The sequence below is a fragment of the Scyliorhinus torazame genome, chromosome 9 (genome assembly GCF_047496885.1).
Source record: "Scyliorhinus torazame isolate Kashiwa2021f chromosome 9, sScyTor2.1, whole genome shotgun sequence".
NCBI lineage: Eukaryota > Metazoa > Chordata > Chondrichthyes > Carcharhiniformes > Scyliorhinidae > Scyliorhinus > Scyliorhinus torazame.
In genome coordinates this window covers 248,849,322-248,868,830 of record NC_092715.1, presented here as the reverse complement: position 1 = coordinate 248,868,830, position 19,509 = coordinate 248,849,322, and the positions used below count along the sequence as shown (strand labels likewise).

At 44.2% G+C, this 19,509-nt stretch overlaps 1 protein-coding gene across 1 annotated transcript in view; it reads left to right on the top strand.

Annotated features, from left to right (window-relative positions):
• Positions 1 to 9,415, top strand: part of chrna8 (cholinergic receptor, nicotinic, alpha 8) — a 488,191-nt gene extending 478,776 nt beyond the window's left edge. The window contains exon 10 of the mRNA XM_072517257.1: positions 5,660 to 9,415. Within this exon, the coding sequence (XP_072373358.1) occupies positions 5,660 to 6,181 (522 nt within the window). The 3' untranslated portion in view covers positions 6,182 to 9,415. The remainder of the gene's footprint in view (positions 1 to 5,659) is intronic.
• Positions 9,416 to 19,509: the final 10,094 nt, after the last annotated feature.

The following is a 19,509-nucleotide window of genomic DNA, read 5'->3' as shown; positions in this document are numbered from 1 at the left end:
ATTAACCCCTAGTTCTGCACTCCCTCACCATTGGAAACATTATTTCTGAATCTACCCTGTATAATCTTATTAGAATTGTATAAGTTTCTATGAGATCCCGTGTCATTCTTCTAGACTCCAATGAATATAATCCTAATTGACTTAATTTCTCTTCATACGACAGTCCAGCCATCCCAGGAATCAGCCTGGTAAACCTTCACTGCACTCCCTCCATAGCAAGAACATCCTTCCTCAGGTAAGGGCACCAAAACTGCTCACAATACTCCAGGTGTGACCTCACCAATACCCAATTAAGGTGTGTAGCTGTGAGAATGGCACCATGAGGCAAACATCTTTAATAATTGTACTATCAGCCTGCTCACAGTACTTAATCTGAAGCACAGTCCATGTGCCTTGTAGTGCAAACAAAGCAATTACTTACGAGTCTGCTGTGTCCCATCAGTCTGGTCTTGTATGTTGTTTTTTTAATGTTAAGAGTCTCGCACCAAGAATAAAACTTTGGGCATGGTGCCAGCTCAGCAGTTTTAAACTTCCTGAGATACAATTGTAAATGGCCCTGAGTATATTTCCATCATTGCCCATTTGATGAATGTAGTATGGACAGAATCTCTCAACAGTGACCTGCGGTTATTTTCTTAATTGGCAATTTATCATTTGTCTGATCAGATTTCTCATCACTAATTGCTCTTCCATGGGTTAAACAAAGTCTCTAGGAAGGCAACATAATTCACGATACTTTGTCATTTCGATGCAAAAATATAATGTTAAAATGCAGTTCAATCAAACTACTTTATAAATCTGAAGATATTTTGTGTTTCCTATATTCCTTCATTATCACAGTGAATGGGACACATTCAAGCCCTTTAATGGCAAAGTATGGCACGTGCAGAAGATGCCATTGTGTGGGAAAATGTGGCATACAGCTCCATATAAATACCTTGGAGACTATTATAATTTAATTAAGTCTGCACATGTATAACACAACTTGACCTATTTTTGATTAAAACAAATTAGTGTGCTTCAAAGTATTTGACCATTAAATATGGAATTGTTCAGTGGGCTGTGGAATCTTCAGGGATTGCAATAATTTGAAATAAAGAGCAGTATTTGGTGAGGCCAATGACATCCTCACCCACAGGTCTAAGAACTGGCTAAGAACTGGCAGAGCCTCTCCAGTGACTCAGGGGTCAAGCTGCCATGGCTAGTTGGCACCCTAGCGAGCCCGACTGACAATCCAAAGTTGGTTGTCACCATCATGTTTAGAACACTGCGGTGCATTTGCGAGTACTGGAAGCTATGTATACAAATACACAGTACATTGTTCTTTGCAGACAGAAAGAACATGTACACACATTGTGACTGTTTCAGCTAAACAAGATGAGTGATAGCAATTTGTTTGTTCATGCCACAGGGAAATGCCTTAACCAATCAGAGTCAAGCTGTCTGGTTTAAATTTCAAATAGTGCTTTGCAGTTAAGTGTCAGCCACCATCAACTGGTGCATTCTCCATGGTAATGTCCCTACTAATCAGAGTCCACTTGCCAACCTCTTCTCATACAGAATAAAGTTGCTGTTTCACCTGACATTGGCATTCTTTATGGGGGTCAAGGCGGCCTCTACTGCTGACCTCATTGCCATCATGAGGTCTTCTTTCACCACTTCTTTGTGCTTCCAGAGTTCCATTGTGGTGTACTCCATCAGGTTCACCATCATCATCTGGGCCGGCATTGGCAAATCATTTGGGTCCACTATGTTTGGTTGTGGACCGCACTGCGGGGCTCTGCTCTGGGGTAAAGATTTTTCTCTCCCTACTTTTTGCTGTGGCCTGGTTGCTGGCCCGTTAGCATCCTGGTCGGTTGAGTCATAGATGGGGGTTATGTTGGGGAACCTTTATCACTTTTGGTGCCCATTTTGTGGGGTTAAAAGATCTAAACCAAAGATTTTAAGAGAGAGCCACCTTTCAGCCGACTACTCAGCTCATGGCTGCCACCGGAAGTCTCAACATTGGCATTCTTGTGAGTGTCCTGATAAGTGCAAATCAAAAAGCTTTGACAAAATGACATTTAACAGGAGGCGGCAAGGGAAATAGGGAAAATAAAGGATTTGAGGGGGAAGACGGTGACGGACCCGGGGGTGGTGAATGAAGTGATTCGGGAATTTTATAGCCAGCTATACGAGTCGAGCCCCCCCGGATGGGGAGGAGGGCATGAATCAATTCCTGGGGAGGCTAGAGTTCCCGAAGGTAAATGAGGAGCTGGTGGAGGCCCTGGGGGACCCGATTGGGCTGGGGGAGGTGATAGAGGAACTGGGGGCGATGCAATCAGGTAAAGCCCCGGGACCTGATGGGTTCCCAGTTGAATTTTATAAGAAGTTCTTTGGGTTACTGTGGCCGCTCCTGTTTAAGGCTTTCAACGAGTCTAAGGAACTGCGAGTACTCCCCCCAACGTTATCACAGGCATCAATCTCTCTCATCCTGAAGCGGGAAAAGGATCCGGAGAGCTGTGGATCGTACAGACTAATTTCCCTCTTGAATGTAGATGCCAAATTATTGGCAAAGATCCTGGCCACTCGAATAAAGGATTGTGTCCCGGAGATAATTGGGGAGGATCAGACGGGATTTGTAAAGGGCAGGCACCTGACATCCAACGTTAGACGGCTTCTTAATGTAATTATGATGCCAGCGGAGGGGCGCGAGGCTGAGGTGGTAGTTGCCATGGATGCGGAGAAGGCTTTTTACCAAGTGGAGTGGAAGTATCTATGGGATATTTTAGGCAGGTTTGGGATCGGGCAGGGATTTGTGCAGTGGGTCCGGCTACTGTACCAGGCCCCGGTGGCAAATGTAAGAACTAACCGAGTTCGGTCAGGATACTGTGACACTGTCACTGATCTGTGACAATCACCGGTTTGTCCCGGGAGGGCTGGATGGGGGCTTTAAGGTATGGCAGCAGGCAGGGATTGAGAGGTTTGGGGATCTATTCTTCCAGGAGGGCTTCCCGACCTTGGAGACAGGAGAGGAGGAGTTTGACTTGCCGGGAGGGAACGGGTTTTGGTACCTTCAAGTGCAGGACTTTGTACAGAGACAGTTCCCAAGCTTTCCTCGCTTCCCCCTGAGGGGACTACAGGATAAAGTGCTGTCAAAAACAGGGTTAGACGTGGGAAGGTTTCGGACATATACAGGGAATTGTTAGAGTGGGAAGGGGCCCCTATCAAAGAGGTGAAGAGGAGTTGGGAGGGGAACCTGAAACTGAACTGTGGGAAAAAGCCTTGAAAAGGGTAAATTCATCCTCGTCCTGTGCTAGGCTCAGCTTGATTCAGTTCAAGGTAGTCCACAGGGCCCACATAACGGTAGCCCGGATGAGTAGATTCTTCAAGGAGGTGGAGGACAGATGTGGGCGGGTGTGGGGGTAGCCCGGCCAACCATGTTCATATGTTTTGGGCATGTCCGAAGTTGAGGGGATTCTAAGATTCTAAGGAAAGCTTAGTCATAACGTTTCTTAAGTTATTTATGGAGTTCTCTGAGAGACTAAAAATCAGCCAATCTAGTTCATGATGGAGACCGGGCGAGATTCTCCGACCCCCCGCCGGGTCGGAGCATCGCCGGGGGCTGGCGTGAATCCCGCCCCCGCCGGTTGCCGAAGTCTCCGGCACCGGAGATTCGGCGGGGGCGGGAATCGCGCCGCGCCGGTTGGCGAGCCCCCCCGCGCGATTCTCCGGCCCGGATGGGCCGAAGTCCCGCCGCTAAAATGCCTGTCCCGCCGGCGTAAATTAAACCACCTACCTTACCGGCGGGACAAGGCGGCGCGGGCGGGCTCCGGGGTCCTGGGGTGGGCGCGGGGCGATCTGGCCCCGGGGGGTGCCCCCACGGTGGCCTGGCCCACGATCGGGGCCCACCGATCCGCGGGCGGGTCTGTGCTGTGGGGGCACTCTTTCCTTTCCGCCTCCGCCGCGGTCTCCACCATGGCGGAGGCAGAAGAGACTCCCTCCACTGCGCATGCGTGGGAAGCTGTCAGCGGCCGCTGACGCTCCCTCCACTGCGCATGCGTGGGAAGCTGTCAGCGGCCGCTGACGCTCCCGCGCATGCGCCGCCCGGAGATGTCATTTCCGTGCCAGCTGGCGGGGCACCAAAGGCCTTTTCCACCAGCTGGCAGGGTGGAAATTTGTCCGGCGCCGACCTAGCCCCTTAAGGTTGGGGCTCGGCCCCCAAAGATGCGGAGCAGTCCGCACCTTTTGGGCGGCGCGATGCCCATCTGATTTGCGGCGTTTTGGGCGCCAGTCGGCGGACATCGCGCCGTTTCCGGAGAATTTCGCCCCAGAATCCTTAATTGTATAATGCCGATGACTGCCCAGTTTATCGGCAAACCACTATGGACACTTCTGAGGTCCTAATCTCACGTTTGGATTGGGAATCTTCAGAGGTCCACTCTGCAATCCGCCTTTGTCGAGGTACACCATGTTGGGAAAACAAATGATACAGAACGTTAACAACCTCTAACTGTTGTGGTGAAAATTGGGGATGAGCGTGAGGTCAGAATTGGAGGAGCCTGCAATCTTGGAGGGCTGCAGAGCTGGAAGAGATTACATAGATCGGGAGGGGCGAGGGCATGATGGGGCTTAAGAACAAGGATGAAAATCTTAATTTCGAGGTATTACCAGTCCAGGAGTCCACGTAGGTCAGCGAGCACAGAGTATCAGTTATGTAGGAGATTTTACAAAGTAAGACAATTCATGTATATTTTTTCCAGTTGTTTGACAAAGTTATTCATCTGTCACCTGTAGCTGTAAACTAAATAGATTGAAAATGCCTAAATTTGAAAGCCCCACTGGACAATATTCTATCTTGACTTTCGCAGCCTACTTTCTAATCTCAAGGATGCACATGCACCAACTGCTACTAAATCGACCCGCTCGCTACCACGTTTAGAAATCTTTTCCAGAGAATTGCACCCTAAGTCTTGAAGTTATGTGACACTGAACACTCCTGCCAATTAAACCATTGTGCTGAAGAGAAGTTCAAACAACTTCAGTTGGTAATATTAGTGGGCCAATAAAGGCTTTTAATCTGTCGGAATGTTACTTCTCTTACATGCGCTTGCATTCCTATCCCAATGATGATCTTGTGGCATTGACTTCAATAGAAATAAAAACATTTGAGAGATCAAAATGGGATGAGACTCAATGTCACCTCTTCTACATTCTCACAGAGTCAGATCTATCTTACTGTGTCTAAGACAGAATAAAGAGATTAGACCATTCAAAAAGAGAGTATTACTGAAAAAAGGCAGGAACTTGAGAGTGTTCAATTGATATTGTGCAGTTTGGTAAACATGTCATCTCATTTCATGGATCAAAGGTCAGCATTCTGATGATTCACGACACTATTCAAAGAACAGCAGGAGAATTGTCGCTAAAGTGTCCTGGCCAATATTTATACCTCAACTTACACCACTAAAACAGATTACCTGAATATTATCACATTTACTGTCTGTGGGAGCTTGCTACGCATACATTGGCTTTTGTGTTTTCTGCATTACAACAGTAACTGCACTTCAGAGGTACTTAATTCATTCTGAAGTGCTCTGGGACACCATGTGGTCCTAAAAGGTGCTATATAAATGCAAGATCTTTATTTTTAAGCATTTTTCTTCTGGCCTTTTGACAGGTGCGCGTGGTACTGTTGAACTGGTGTGCTTGGTTTCTGCGGATGAAGAAACCTGGAGAGGGGAAGAGCAGTATGCCCTACAGGTATAACCAACAGCAGCAACAGTGCATCAGCAGCATGGAAATGAGTGGACTACCCGGTCAGCGGTCCAGCAATGGCAACATGGTCTACTTCGGCTACCACACAATGGAGAACCCCTGCTGCCCACCCAGCAGCGACTCAGGTGTGATGTGCGGCCGGATCACATGCTCGCCTTCCGAGGACAATGGCAGCGCTCAGAGCGGCCCCCTGGTCGGAAGCTCTCCGGAGATGGTGAAGATTCTGGAGGAGCTGCAGTTCATTGGCAGGCGCTTCCGGGACCAGGACGAGGGTGAAGCCATCTGCAGCGAATGGAAGTTTGCCGCCGCAGTGGTCGACAGACTGTGCTTAGTGGCGTTTACAGTTTTTTCGATAATTTGTACGTTCGCCATTTTAATGTCAGCCCCTAATTTCATAGAAGCGGTTTCGAAAGATTTTGCATGAGGCTTGATTTGAATCAGTAAGATGTATTTGTTTCCCAACAGGTCATCAGAGGTCAGCCAGCACAACCATTTGTAAAGTGCTAAGCTGGGTGCACTATTACTGAACAGGATGTTCAGGAAAGTCATTCCACAGAAAGCCCGACACATATTACCATCATTCCTGTCTCTGTGATTAAAAACAAATGTGACTGTCATTCATTTTACATTTCCACTCCAGGCAGGTTTTTGTTGCAAAAACAATTGCTTTCCCTAACAGCACATTTTAATAACTTTCAAATCTACATATGTTTCCAAAAAGGACTTTGGTCATTTGATCTGCCGATTTAATGGTTGCTAGTTTGCAGCTGCCAAGCCAAGTCTAGTACCCATGATAATTTAAATGACAACACGAATCTTACCAATGCAATTTGGAGGTGGAATTCTTGCTTTATTGAAAAAAAGCACAATATCCATTTCTTTCCAGCATTATTTTTGAAAAAAAGTCAATGAGTAAGTGCTACCATTGGTGCAATTTGATCAGTAAATGTTTCGTCATGGAGAAAAATTTAAAAACGCTCCTTTTTTGCTGAAGCAGGAACTTCTGAACTGCAACATTCATAGTATAGAAACAGGGAGAAGAAATTACATTGTGACATGGCTAAATCCCATATTGAAAAGACACATCCAGATCGATATATGTTCAATAGTCACGCTCGCCCAAGATAACTGTCAATGTTGGTCATACAAAACTTGCGTAATATTACCTTTTAAGTGTATAAATATGCAAGAAGTTGTTTGACTGGAGGTCATGACCAATAGTGGGTGCTTCATAAGAAGGACCTGCAACTTGTAGATGTTGCTGATGTGATTGAGTGTTAGGGGAGTTAATGCAGCTGATAAGTTAACCATAACTAGTGGGATGTAGTATTTAAATGTGTTTCACCCAAAACAATCTTTCATGGAAAGAAACTGTTTATTAAATGCTTAGGATAAACTACATTAAATTGAATGTTATGGGTGGCTTGACAAATTATGCAGTGAATGTGACTGTATTAGTTGGACTACATATATTGGATACAATATACACGTATCCAAGATATGTAACTATCTAGATTCTAGGAAGAGATTTTTAAAACTACACCCCCATTTTGTGGGTTGGGGGAAAAATCACTTCTTGCTATTTGAAGAAAAATAGAGGAGTTCTCTGCAGTGATTTGACCAATGTTAGTCCCTCAGCCAACATCATTAAAATAGGTTGCCTGGTCATTATCTCATTGCTGCTTGAGGAACCTTACTGTTTGTGATTTTTTTTTAGAAATGCGTCATTAACTATAACTCATGTTAAAACATTCTAAGGCCATGTGAGGCTCGAGATAAAAGCAAGTTCTTTTTTTTTTCTCTCCAGTGACTGTCGTTATATAGAATTCACAGCACAGAATCAAGCTATTTGGCCCCACCGTTTTGTGCTGGTGTTTGAGCTCAACACCGGTTCTTTCTGTTTTATTTATTTATCTAGGTTTTCACCAAGGGCATCTATTCTACTCACCTTACCTACTCCATGTGGTAGCACGTTTCATACTCTAACCACTCTCATGGCAAAGTGTCATTTTTTTTCTTTATTATTCTATGTGGATGTCACTGATAGGCCAGCATTCGTTGGCCACCCCTGTTGCCTTTGAACTGTAGGCCATTGCAGAGGGCAATGAAGTGTCAACAACATTGCTGTAGGTCCAGAGTCACATATAGGCCTGAAGGACATCAGTGAACCAGATGGGCCTTTACAAGGATCGCTGGTGGCAGCCATGGTCACCATTACTGAGGCAAGCTTTATATTTCAGATTTATTGATTGAATTTAAATTCCCCAATCTGCTATGGTGGGATTTGAACCCATGTCGCCATAGCATTAGTGTGGACCTCTGGATTATAAGTCCAGTGATACTCCACTAAGCCACCCTCTCCCCTCATACCATTTGAACAAATATGTGCATCAGAATTCAGCACAGTTCTATCTTTCCATGGCCATTTCTGCCAAGGAAATTAAAATGAAATATTACTCAAACCAGAAGATGCAAATTTGCAACAAAAAAAAAATGGCGGTGAATGAACAACTGATGGGATGGAGGAGAGCTGTCAGGGGCTCACACATTAATTAATTAACATATTCAGCCTTTTACACAGATTCACTCAGTTAGAAGATAAATGACCATCAGCTAGTTACAGAGTGAAATCTTCCAGCCCTATTTATTGGTGATGTACATTATGTTGAAGCTAGTTTGTGTTACAATGATGCGCACAAATCAACTGTATTTCTGGAACTAAAAATGTTTTGCTGAAAATCAAGAGTTTAGTTTTGATGTTTTTGTTAAAGATGTCTGTAAATGGAGTGAACATTACTTGCACTGGCCATATATATGGCCATTTTAAAAGTTGATAACGATTTCATGTTGATGCCACTGATCAAACATATTTGTCATCACCCCGATAATTAGACTAGTTTGCGCTGGGACTTCTGTCAAAAAAACATGCTGCTGCTATTAAAATAAGTTTCTCTGGCAATGTGTATTTTATTTCATCAGTTCTCAAAATGAAACAATGAAATGGGGAAACCACCGGTGTGCATTCATTTAATGGTCAGTGTTGCATTATAGACACGATCGGTCTTCCGAGCAGCTCTTGGATTTGTGTTACCTGTTACCTTTATTTGTGATTTCCCTCTCAATCTCAAACATGTCTAACTACGGACCTGGCTGTAGTCTGACCCTCTGTGAGATTTCACTGCAGTAAATGCTAGTTTTGTGTACTATGTTGCTCAACTCCAGATGGACTGCTAAATCTTTGTTGGTGTTTAGATTTCTGATCAGTGTGCTGATAGTTTTGTGTATTTGGCAATCTTTTTGTGTCCTTCTCTGAATTAATGTGACTGTGTATGGATGTCATACAAAAGCTTTACTTAATTATTGAGCTGATTATAAATATGTGCTTTGTTAATGTCAATTGGTTCATCTGTTCCAATCTAACTCGCTTGGCTCTAAAAATATTTGTTTATGTGATATAATGGTATTATAATAACTCCATTTAAGCAATTGTCTCAGGTCGATGTAAAATAAAATTGCTGTTTTACATAGTGATTAGCTGGCCATTTCTTACATTTGATGAGCGCCACAACTCTTTGGTAAGCAGGAGTTGAAAGTAGCAGTGAATTTTGTTTGTATTTATGTCAATGTTCGATTAAAATTTACAAGAGTAACACCTTAAGCAGCTTAATTTTTTGTACAAATCATGTGTCTTTGCTGGTTTGTTGCATATTTTCTGTATCTCAGAGCAATGCAGAGATTACACTAGTTCAAAGTCTACAAAAGGTTTATTTAGATTACTTTAAAATCTCAAAATCACAGGATTTTGACAGCTCAGGTTACTCAAATCTTTCACTGGAAACTCCTATTTACTTTAGTTCTCAGAGGCTACACCAGACATAATCAATCAAGCACAATGAATATAGATCAGTTAACAGATTAACATAATCAAACACAGATCAATTAAACCATTGAAAATTACAAAGTAAAAGAGATTTGTTTTCAATTATTGTAAATTTTAACTTGAGGTAAGTGAGCATTTGAAAATAATAGGACACAGGATAGATCCACAGAATATCTCACTAGACATGAACATTATAGGCTGCAGGAATCTTTTCCAATGATAAATAGGTTGGTTAGCACATATATACAATGGCTGAAATGTTTTCATTCTATTTTTATGGGGCAATGATATTTTATAAAACTAAGGAAGCATGCAATGTGTGCAGGTAATCTGCTCTATCAAAAATACTTCCCAACAAACAATGTGTCACTTTCTTAATCCTAAAATCTGCCCAAGTCAAACAATTCCCCCAAGGAATCAATTGACCACATGTACATATTTAACAGGGGAGTTAAAATGAGAGCATTTTCAAAATGTGGAAAGAATGTTGCAGTGGGGGAATAAGGAACATGGGGTGGAATATGATGGTCATGAAGGTAGACCCGTCCATCAGCTAGAGATCCACTGTCATTTCAAGAAGCCCCAATGGAGAGGCTTGTGGTGGAGTGGCATTGTCACTGGTTTGTGACCCAGAACAAGATCAGGAGACCTGAGTTTGAATTATACCATGGCAGATGGTGAAATTTGAATTCAATAAAAATCTGGAAGTAAGAAACCATTGTCGATTGTTGTAAAAAAAAAACACCATCTTGTTCACTAATGTCCTTCAGGGAAGGAAATCTGCCTTCCTTGCCTGGTCTGGCCTAAGTGTGACTCAAAATACACAGCAACGTGGTTGACTCGGAGGTCAATTAGGAATGGGCAATAAATGCTGGTACTATGAAAATATGATTACATTACCTCATTTTTCTCTTTGTAACCTGGACCACTTAAGATTTAAAATCTTATATCATTTATTTTGAAACGTCAACTCACCAAAATCCACCTGCACACACCAATTCAAAAGTGAGCAATACCACCAGCAGACTCCATTCCCTGACTATGCCCTGAACCCTGAGTAGAAGGCACACTATATTTATAGCTCCAGGGGCAGCGGGTAATTTAAGACAGATGTTCTCTCAATTGGTTCTTGAACATTTAAACCGAAGGGTACTGTGCATAAAGAAGAGTGGAGAGGAAAGGATTGAATGATTAACCACATCCATGGGAAGATGGTGGAATAACGGTAGTTCCATTGGATTAACACTCCAGAGGCCCAGGCCAATGCTTTGGGAACATGGGTTCAAATCCCATCACGGCTGCTGGTGGTGTAGTTTAAAATCAATCAATAAAGCTGGAGTATATTAAACCTAGCTCACGAATGGTGACATGAACCTGCGATTGCTTACAAACCCACCTGGTTCATTTATCCCCTTTCAGGAAGTAAATCTGCTATTCTTCCTAGTCTGGCCTAGATGTGACCCCAGACCCACAGAGATGTGGTTGGCTCTTAACTGTCCTCTGAAATGGCCTAGCAAGTCACTCAGTTCAAGGGCAATTCGGGCTGGTCAATGAATCCTGTTCTTGCCACTGACACCCACATCTTATATAAAGAATGAAAAAAACATGCACTCTATTTTCTGTGCCTAGGCGATTCTCAAGCGCAGTTAATGTAAGATCTGCCCCATAGCATATTATACACTATGAAGTTCTAAATTGCAATTTGATTTCAATCATATCCCCTCATTTAAATTTTAAGTACTGGGCAAATTTTCACATTGCTGCTCCTTTCGTTCCATTCCTGTGGCAAAAGATGAATCACTTGCTAAACGTGCCCTTTTTAAGAATAAGTCGGTGTGTCTGGCAATTGTTCAACCTTATCTCAGCCAAGGGATCTTTCTTACAGAAGAGGACATACACGATTGTGGTACAAGATGCAAATAAAACAAAGGAAAATCAGGACTAGCGGGCATAACCTAAATACCACGAGATGGGGAAACCACTTGATCAATACCTACTCATTCTTTCATTCCTTAGGTGTTTTAAAATCTTTTTTTTTACTTGTTCATGGGATGTGGGCATCACTGGCAACACCAATTATTTTTACCCATCCCTCATTGTCCTTGAGAGTCAAGCACATTGCTGTAGGTCTGGGGTCACATGCAGGCCAGACCAGGTGAGGATGGCAGATTCCCTTCCCAAAAGTACATTAGTGAACCAGATGGGGTGTTATGACATTCAATGACAGTTTCGCATGCACCATTACTGAGACCAGCTTTCAATTTCAGATTCTTTTTTAATGAGTCCCTGGGGAATATCTTTGTTTTATTAGACACCAGGCACAAAATGACAATTTTTTCTTGATTTTATGAGATGGAGAGATAGCACGGTAGTAGCACAGTGGCACGGTAGCACAGTGGTTAGCACTGTTGCTTCACAGCACCAGAAACCTGAATTCAATTCCTGGCTTGAGTCACTGTCTGTGCGGAGTCTGCACGTTCTCCTCATGTCTGAGTGGGTTTCCTCCGGGTGCTTCGTTTTCCTCCCACAAGTCCGGAAAGATGTGCAGGTTAGGTGAATTGGACATTCTGAATTCTCCGTCTGTGCACCCGAACAGGTGCTGGAGTGTGGAACTAGGGGATTTTCACAGTAACTTCATTGTCGTGTTAATGTAAGCCTACTTATGACACTGATAAAGATTATTATAAAAAAGAAAGAGAGTTGAAGAGAGTTCCACTAAATACCATTTCTTATGAGCTCTAATGTCTCTGAAAGAAATAGACATGCACATAGAAATCTTTTGGAAGTCTTCACATACATGTGTGTTGAATTTTGGAATCTTCCAGCTGCACAATTTATGGACCTTGTCAATGCTGATGGTCCACAGGTAAGATCCACAGGCCGTTCTAGTGTTACATTAACACATAGTTATCTGCAAAGAATGAACTCCAACATTTTTAATTTACCAAAATTCACTAGACTATGGGGTGATCCCGGCGGATTGGAAATTAGCAAACCTGAAACCGCTGTTTAAAAATTGAGGCAGGCAGACAGCAGGTAATTATAGGCCAGTTAGCTTAACTTCGGTAGTAGGGAAGATGCTGGAATCCATCATCAAGGAAGAAATAGCGAGGCATCTAGATGGAAATTGTCCCATTGAACAGATGCAGCATGGGTTCATAAAGGGCAGGGCATTCCTAACTAATGTAGTGGAATTTTTTGAGGACATTAGCGGTGCGGTAGACAACGGGGAGCCAATGGATGTGGTATATCTGGATTTCCAGAAAGCTTTTGACAAGGTGCCACACAAAAGGTTGTTGTATAAGATAAAGATGCATGGCGTTAAGGGTAAAGTAGTAGCATGGATCGAGGATTGGTTAATTCATAGAAAGCAAAGAGTGGGGGTTAATGGGTGTTTCTCTGGTTGGCAATCAGTAGCTAGTGGTGTCCCTCAGGGATCAGTGTTGGGCCCACAATTGTTCTCAATTTACATAGGTGATTTGGAGTTGGGGACCAAGGGCAATGTGTCCAAGTTTGCAGACAACACTAAGATAAATGGCAAAGCAAAAAGTGCAGAGGATACTGGAAGTCTGCAGAGGGATTTGGATAGTTTCTGGCAGGTGGAATACAATGTTGACAAATGTGAGGTTATCCATTTTGGTAGGAATAACAGCAAAAGGGATTATTATTTACATGATAAAATATTAAAACATTCTGCTGTGCAGAGAGACCTGGGTGCCCTACTGCATGAGTTGCAAAAAGTTGGTTTACAGGTGCAACAGATGATTAAGAAGGAAAATGGAGTTTTCTGCTTCATTGCCAGAGGGATGGAATTTAATACTAGGGAGGTTATGCTGCAACTGTATAAGGTGCATTCAAAATTTGCATGGCAAGAGATAGTGAATCACCTCTGGGCTCCGCTCCCTGCGCGAGCTTAAATCAGAGGCGATTTATCTCTCGTGGGAGAACAACAAATGCAGAATCCAACCCCAGAACTCCAGGACCTAAGCCATTAGACAGATTCAGTTTGCTGAATCTAACACATATATTACTACAACATCTCCACAACACACATCAATATTTCCTTCATTTTGCATTTGTCATAGGCTTGCCACCCTCCCATTGATTCTGTCTACATCTCCCACTGTCTCAGGAAGGCAGACAGCATTGCCAGTGACACCTCACACCCAGCCTTTGCCCTCTTCCAGACACTTCCATCAGCAGAAGATACAGAAGTATGAAGACCCACACATCCAGACATAGGAACAGCTCCTTCCCCACAGCTACTAGACTCCTCAACGACTCTCCCTTGGACTGATCTGTTCCCTGTAAGAACACTATTCACGATGCCCTATGCTGCTCTTGCTCATGTATTTGCTTTGTTTGGCCCTTGTTCCGCGCTATAATCAATCACTGTTTGTTCATGTACTCTGTCGATTATTCTTTTTGTCTACTGTGTACATACTGTGTACGTTCCCTTGGCCATAGAAAAATACTTTTCACTGTACTTCGGTAAATGTGACAATAAATCAATCGAGTAAAATACTTGGAGCCATATTTGCAGTTGTAGATAATACAATGATTCAGCACAGAAGGAAGCCATTTGTCCCATTAAGTCCATGTCGACTCTCTGGAGAGCAATCCATCAGTCCGATTCGCTGCTCTAACCCTTTTGTCCTGCAAGTTTATTTCCAACAAGTGTCCATTCAATTTTCTTTTGAAATCATTCATTATCTTCATTTCCACACTTCTTGGGGGCCGTGAGTTCCAGGTCATTACCACTTTTACCAGTTCTTTCTCACATCCTGCCTGCCCAATCTGTGCCTCCTAGCTATTGTACAATCAGCTAATGGAAACTGCTTTTCTTTATCAACCCTACCTTCTTCTTGAGTTCTCTGCCCAAAGCAAGGTCCAGCCCATAGTGCCACAATCATGCAAAGTCCCACAATCTACCCCAGCTGGAATGGGGATTGAACCCCTGACTGTAGGCACCAATCTGATCCCCCCTCCCCACACGAGTCTACGTTGCCCTGGCACTTTTATACGCATGATTTAGCGTGGAGCTATGTACAGTGATAGCAGAGACTTACATTTCTTTCCACCACATGGATGTGAAATCCATGTCACATCCTGGTCACCAGGCTGACCAAGAATCTCTCCCACTCTTACTGTTGGCCTGTGGCATGTTTTGGAAGGATTTGCAAGTTGATCGCCAACCTGTTTGGCCATGTTACAAACTCACCTTCCTTGGCCATCGAGTCCTGGAATGGGATTTGAGCCCAGAGCTTCTGGCTCAAAGGCAGGGATATTACTTTGCCCCTTCAACAGAAGTCTCCTTCTACCCTATCTGAACCTGTCATAATTTTGTATACCTCCATCAAATGTCCCTTCAACCTCCTTTCCTTCAAGAACAACAACCTCGGAATCTCTAATCCAACTTTGTGATTAAAATCCCTCATCCTTGGAACCACTCTGGGAAATCTCCACATCTTCTCGAAGACTTTCACCCACTAATATATATCCTGTTGCTCTGACTTTGGTTAAATGTAGGCAGTAATGATTGTCAAATGTATGAGGACCTGCTGCATGTGGCAGTCTTCCATGTTATGTCATTGGGAACTTAATGGAGAGGTGATTTTGAAGCAGGCTTTCCTACAGGTTACGGTCTGAGGCACACCTCACTGTCCATTCAGCAGGTTGCTGTTTGAGTCATCAATCTACCTTGGGTCCATGCAGCAAAGGAAATGAAAAATTGTCCAGATTGCTGAAATTGTACTCAGCCAAACCCTCGAGGTAAAAATTCCACTTCTGTTCTCACTCGCACAAGCTGGAAGCTCGAATCACAATTGTGCACACATCTAATCATTTTAACAAATGGAAGCCTATTGACTGGGTTTATACCTTTTCAGCTTGCAAGTTTATTGCGAAGCATGTTTTCAGTCATTTACACCTCATTTCATGTGAAGTGAGGCATCATTGCTGAAAGCAGAAATATAACTCATCATAAAAGGGGCATAAAACAAAATGTCAAAGAAGATAAGCAACAAATGCACAAATCTGTAGACTTGGCAAAATCAGAGAGAGAGAAACGTCTCAATCAACCCCTTATTTGCTGGTCATGAATAGGTTTCTATTTATTTCATAGTATTCAAATGTTACCTTCAGCTATATTAACACAGTTTGCATACAATGTTTTGAAGTGATGTATTAACAAAGAAAATCCATTCTTTTGTAGGACAATTGTCCAACAAGAACCATTTGGCACAGTTTGTTCGCTTTTGCTTACAAACCCATTACTACGTGATCATAAGTTATAGTGATTCCAAGTCTCGATCATACATAGACACAAACACACACAGAAATTATCAGTGGTAGTTCGCTAATAACATCTTCTGTAGGTGACTGTTGTTCTGCGTCTTTCCTCATCCTTCTCAATCTGTCTACTGTCTTTGACACTATTGATCATTAATCCTCTTCCAAGGTTCTCTTCAGCAGTGGTGCTGGTTCCATCTATACTTATCCCAAATGATAACATTACCTACCTTTCATTGGCTTTTCCTCCGATGGTCATCACCGATGAAATCTAGTTTCATCTTTGTTCCCAGCTGTTCACGAGAATGATCCCACGAATGAAGAGCTTGTCATGTGAGGAACAGTTGAGGTCTCTGGGTCTGCTATAGGTGGAGTTTCGAAAGATGAGGGGAGAATCTCAATTGAAACTTACAGAATACTGAGAAGTTTAGATAGAGGGGATGTGGAGAAGATGTTTCTACTAGTACGAGACACACAAACCCCAAGGCACAGCCTCAGACTGAAGGGACGATCCTTTAAAATTGAGATAAGGACGAATTTCTTCAGCCAGCGGATGGTGAATCTCTGGAACCCCTTGCCACAGAAGGCTGTGGAGGCCAAATCATTGAGTATCTTTAAGTCAGAGATTGATTAGTAAGGGGATCAGGGGTTACAGGGAGAAGGAAGGAGAATAACAATGAGAAATAAATCAGCCATGGTCGAAGGGTTGAGCAGACATGATGGGCTGAATGGCCTAATTCTGCTCCTATATCTTATGGTCTTATGTTCATTGTCCAGAAGAACAGGATCAGATTACATATATACACCACTGAGAGCCAGCTGTACCTTCCAAACTATGTTTAGATTCCAACGCCATTGCTTCACTCTCTACTCTTTACTCAAGTCTTGAGTTAATTAAATTTAGAATTTAGTTTTCTTCCCTATGTGTTGTCATGAAGATTTATTTCTTTTAACTTCAAAATAGCACCAGCTTCTATCTCTAGCAGCCACCCAGTGCTGTTGGTATTCTAATTCATACCTTTACGGGGGACCTGTTCACAGACGGAACTTTTCCCAGCTTGAAAGTGCTGGAGGAGAAATTTAATTTGCCCCCTGGAAATACCTTCAGATACCTTCAGGTACGCGCCTTTCTTAAAAAACAGGTGGTGACATTTCCGTTGCTACCCCCGCGTAGGATACAAGATTGGGTGGTCTCGGCACCTGGGTAGGGGAGGGGAAGGTGTTGGACATCTACCAAGAACTACAGGAGGTGGAGGAAGCCCCAGTGGTGGAACTTAAGGGCAAGTGGGAGGAGGAGCTAGGCAGGGAGCTGGATGCGGGCCTGTGGGCAGATGCCCTAAACAGGGTTAATTCCTCTTCATCATGTGCCAGGCTTAGCTTAATCCAGTTTAAGGTGGTCCACCGGGCACACATGACGGCAACGAGAATGAGCAAGTTCTTTGGGGTTGAGGATAGATGTGCGAGGTGTGCGGGAAGCCCAGCGAACCATGTCCATATGTTCTGGGCATGTCCGGCTCTTAAAGGATTCTGGCAGGGATTCGCGAAGGCAATGTCCAAGATCCTAGACACGCGGGTGGTGCCGAGTCCAGAGATAGCGATCTTTGGTGTGTCAGATGATCCGGGAGTTCAGGGGGCAAAAGAGGCCGAGGTCTTGGCCTTTGCCTCCCTGGTAACCCGGAGACGGATCCTTTTAATGTGGAGGGACTTGAAACGCCCGAGTGTGGAGACTTGGATTGGTGACATGGCTGGGTTTCACAGTCTCGAGAAAATAAAGTTCGCCTTGAGAGGGTCCATGACGGGGTTCTCTCCAAGGTGGCAGCCGTTCCTCGACTTTCTAGGAGAGCACTAAAACGTCAGCAGCAGCAATCGGGAGGGGGGGGGGGGGGGAATGTTGCGTATTCTTGTTCTTTTTCTTTATATAATGTTAACGTTCACCTTGTTTTGTTAAATGTTATTGATGGCTATGCAAAAATTATGTTTTCATAAAAATCTGAATAAAAATAATTTAAAAAAGAAAATTCATTCCTTCACCACTCTGACAGACAAGTTCTCCAATGTTTCCTTAGCAAGCCTTCTAGCTTTCACGCTGCATAAATTGCAACTCTTTCATAATGCTGGCATTTCAATTCAGAACTTTAATTGACAGCCTTCACTCCATTTCTCACCAATCTGCACTGCCGCTCTTCCTGTGCCTCTTGGTATCCATTGTAAATCCCTCCCTCTGTGACCTTACACCATCCTTTGTTTTGCTTTCCTTCTGCTTCACTGATTTGCAGGAAGGATAAAGATGGAAATTGTCACTGAGGCCATCCAGTTCTGATAGTGAATTAAGATACTTGAACTACTTTTTTGGTGATGCATGCTATCAAACCAAACCCTCTATTCTTGCATGTTTACTTTCCAGCTGGAATCACTGGACAACATCCCATAAGAAATAGGAGCAGGAGTTGTCCATTCAACCTGTTGTAGACAGAGGCAAAAACGTCATAAGAGGCCCAGCTGACAGGATGTAACTCACTTTATTCTCACACAAGATACAGCAATCACTTCTCTGTACACCCCGCAGGTTCATCATCCCCGAACTGCTCCCAGGTCGGGATTTATATCCTGTGGTGAGGACCTCCAATTAGGAGGAAGCTCTGCCCCCTAGTCACCTGGATAGCTCGCACTCTGAGGTGTAGGAGGGAAATCAGATGCAGTTCTGTTCCCGTAGGGGATCATAACCCGCCCCCCCCCCCCCCCCCCCCACCCCAAGTCCAGAGAAATGTCCATGTCCTCAGGTGGAGGGTCTTGTGGCTGCTTGGGTTGTGGGTAGAGGTCCAGGGTTGGTACTGCCAGCCTGGGAGGTGTGTAGCGCACCAGTGATCGCCACTTCCGCGAGGATCATCATAGCTCGCACGGCTCAGCCCCCAAGACTGTCGGTACAATCGGTACCGGCGTATCATCGCTGGGCGGTCCAATATCTATCTCAGAATCTGCGTTGCTGTCTATGCCATTGCTGGCTGGATCCACGGACGCCTCAGGTCCCCCGGCGCCCTGACATTCAACAGGAGGCGGAACGGGCGAGTGGGGCCATGGTTCCCCTCTGGCATCAGGGCTCCTCTTCGTCCATATGGGGGATGGAATCTGAGTCCTGCGCGGGTGGTTCCTGGTTCCGTCGTATGTAACGGTGTGTTTCTGCGCCCTGTACCTGGACCGCATAAGAGACTGGTCCCATCGAATGGGTAACTGCGCCAAGAGTCCCCAAGTTTCTCACATAAACCGTGTCACCTGTCGTGATGGTGCACACTTGTGGGCGTCAGGGAGAGTCTGTCTCCGGACAGTCCTGGCTCTGGTGCACCCGCGACACGGAGCCGGGAGGCTGAGACGTGACCGGAATCGTTGCCCCATGAGCAACTCTGCCGGCCGGACCTCGGTTATGGTGTGAGGCGTTGTACAGTAACTAAAGAACAATCGTGCTAACCGCATCTCCCAAGACCCCAAGATTATCTTCGTCATGGCCCGCTTGAATGTTTGTGCCGCCCTTTCGGCCAGTCCGTTGGAGGCTGGGTGGTACGGCGCTGTCCGAACGTGCCTGACGC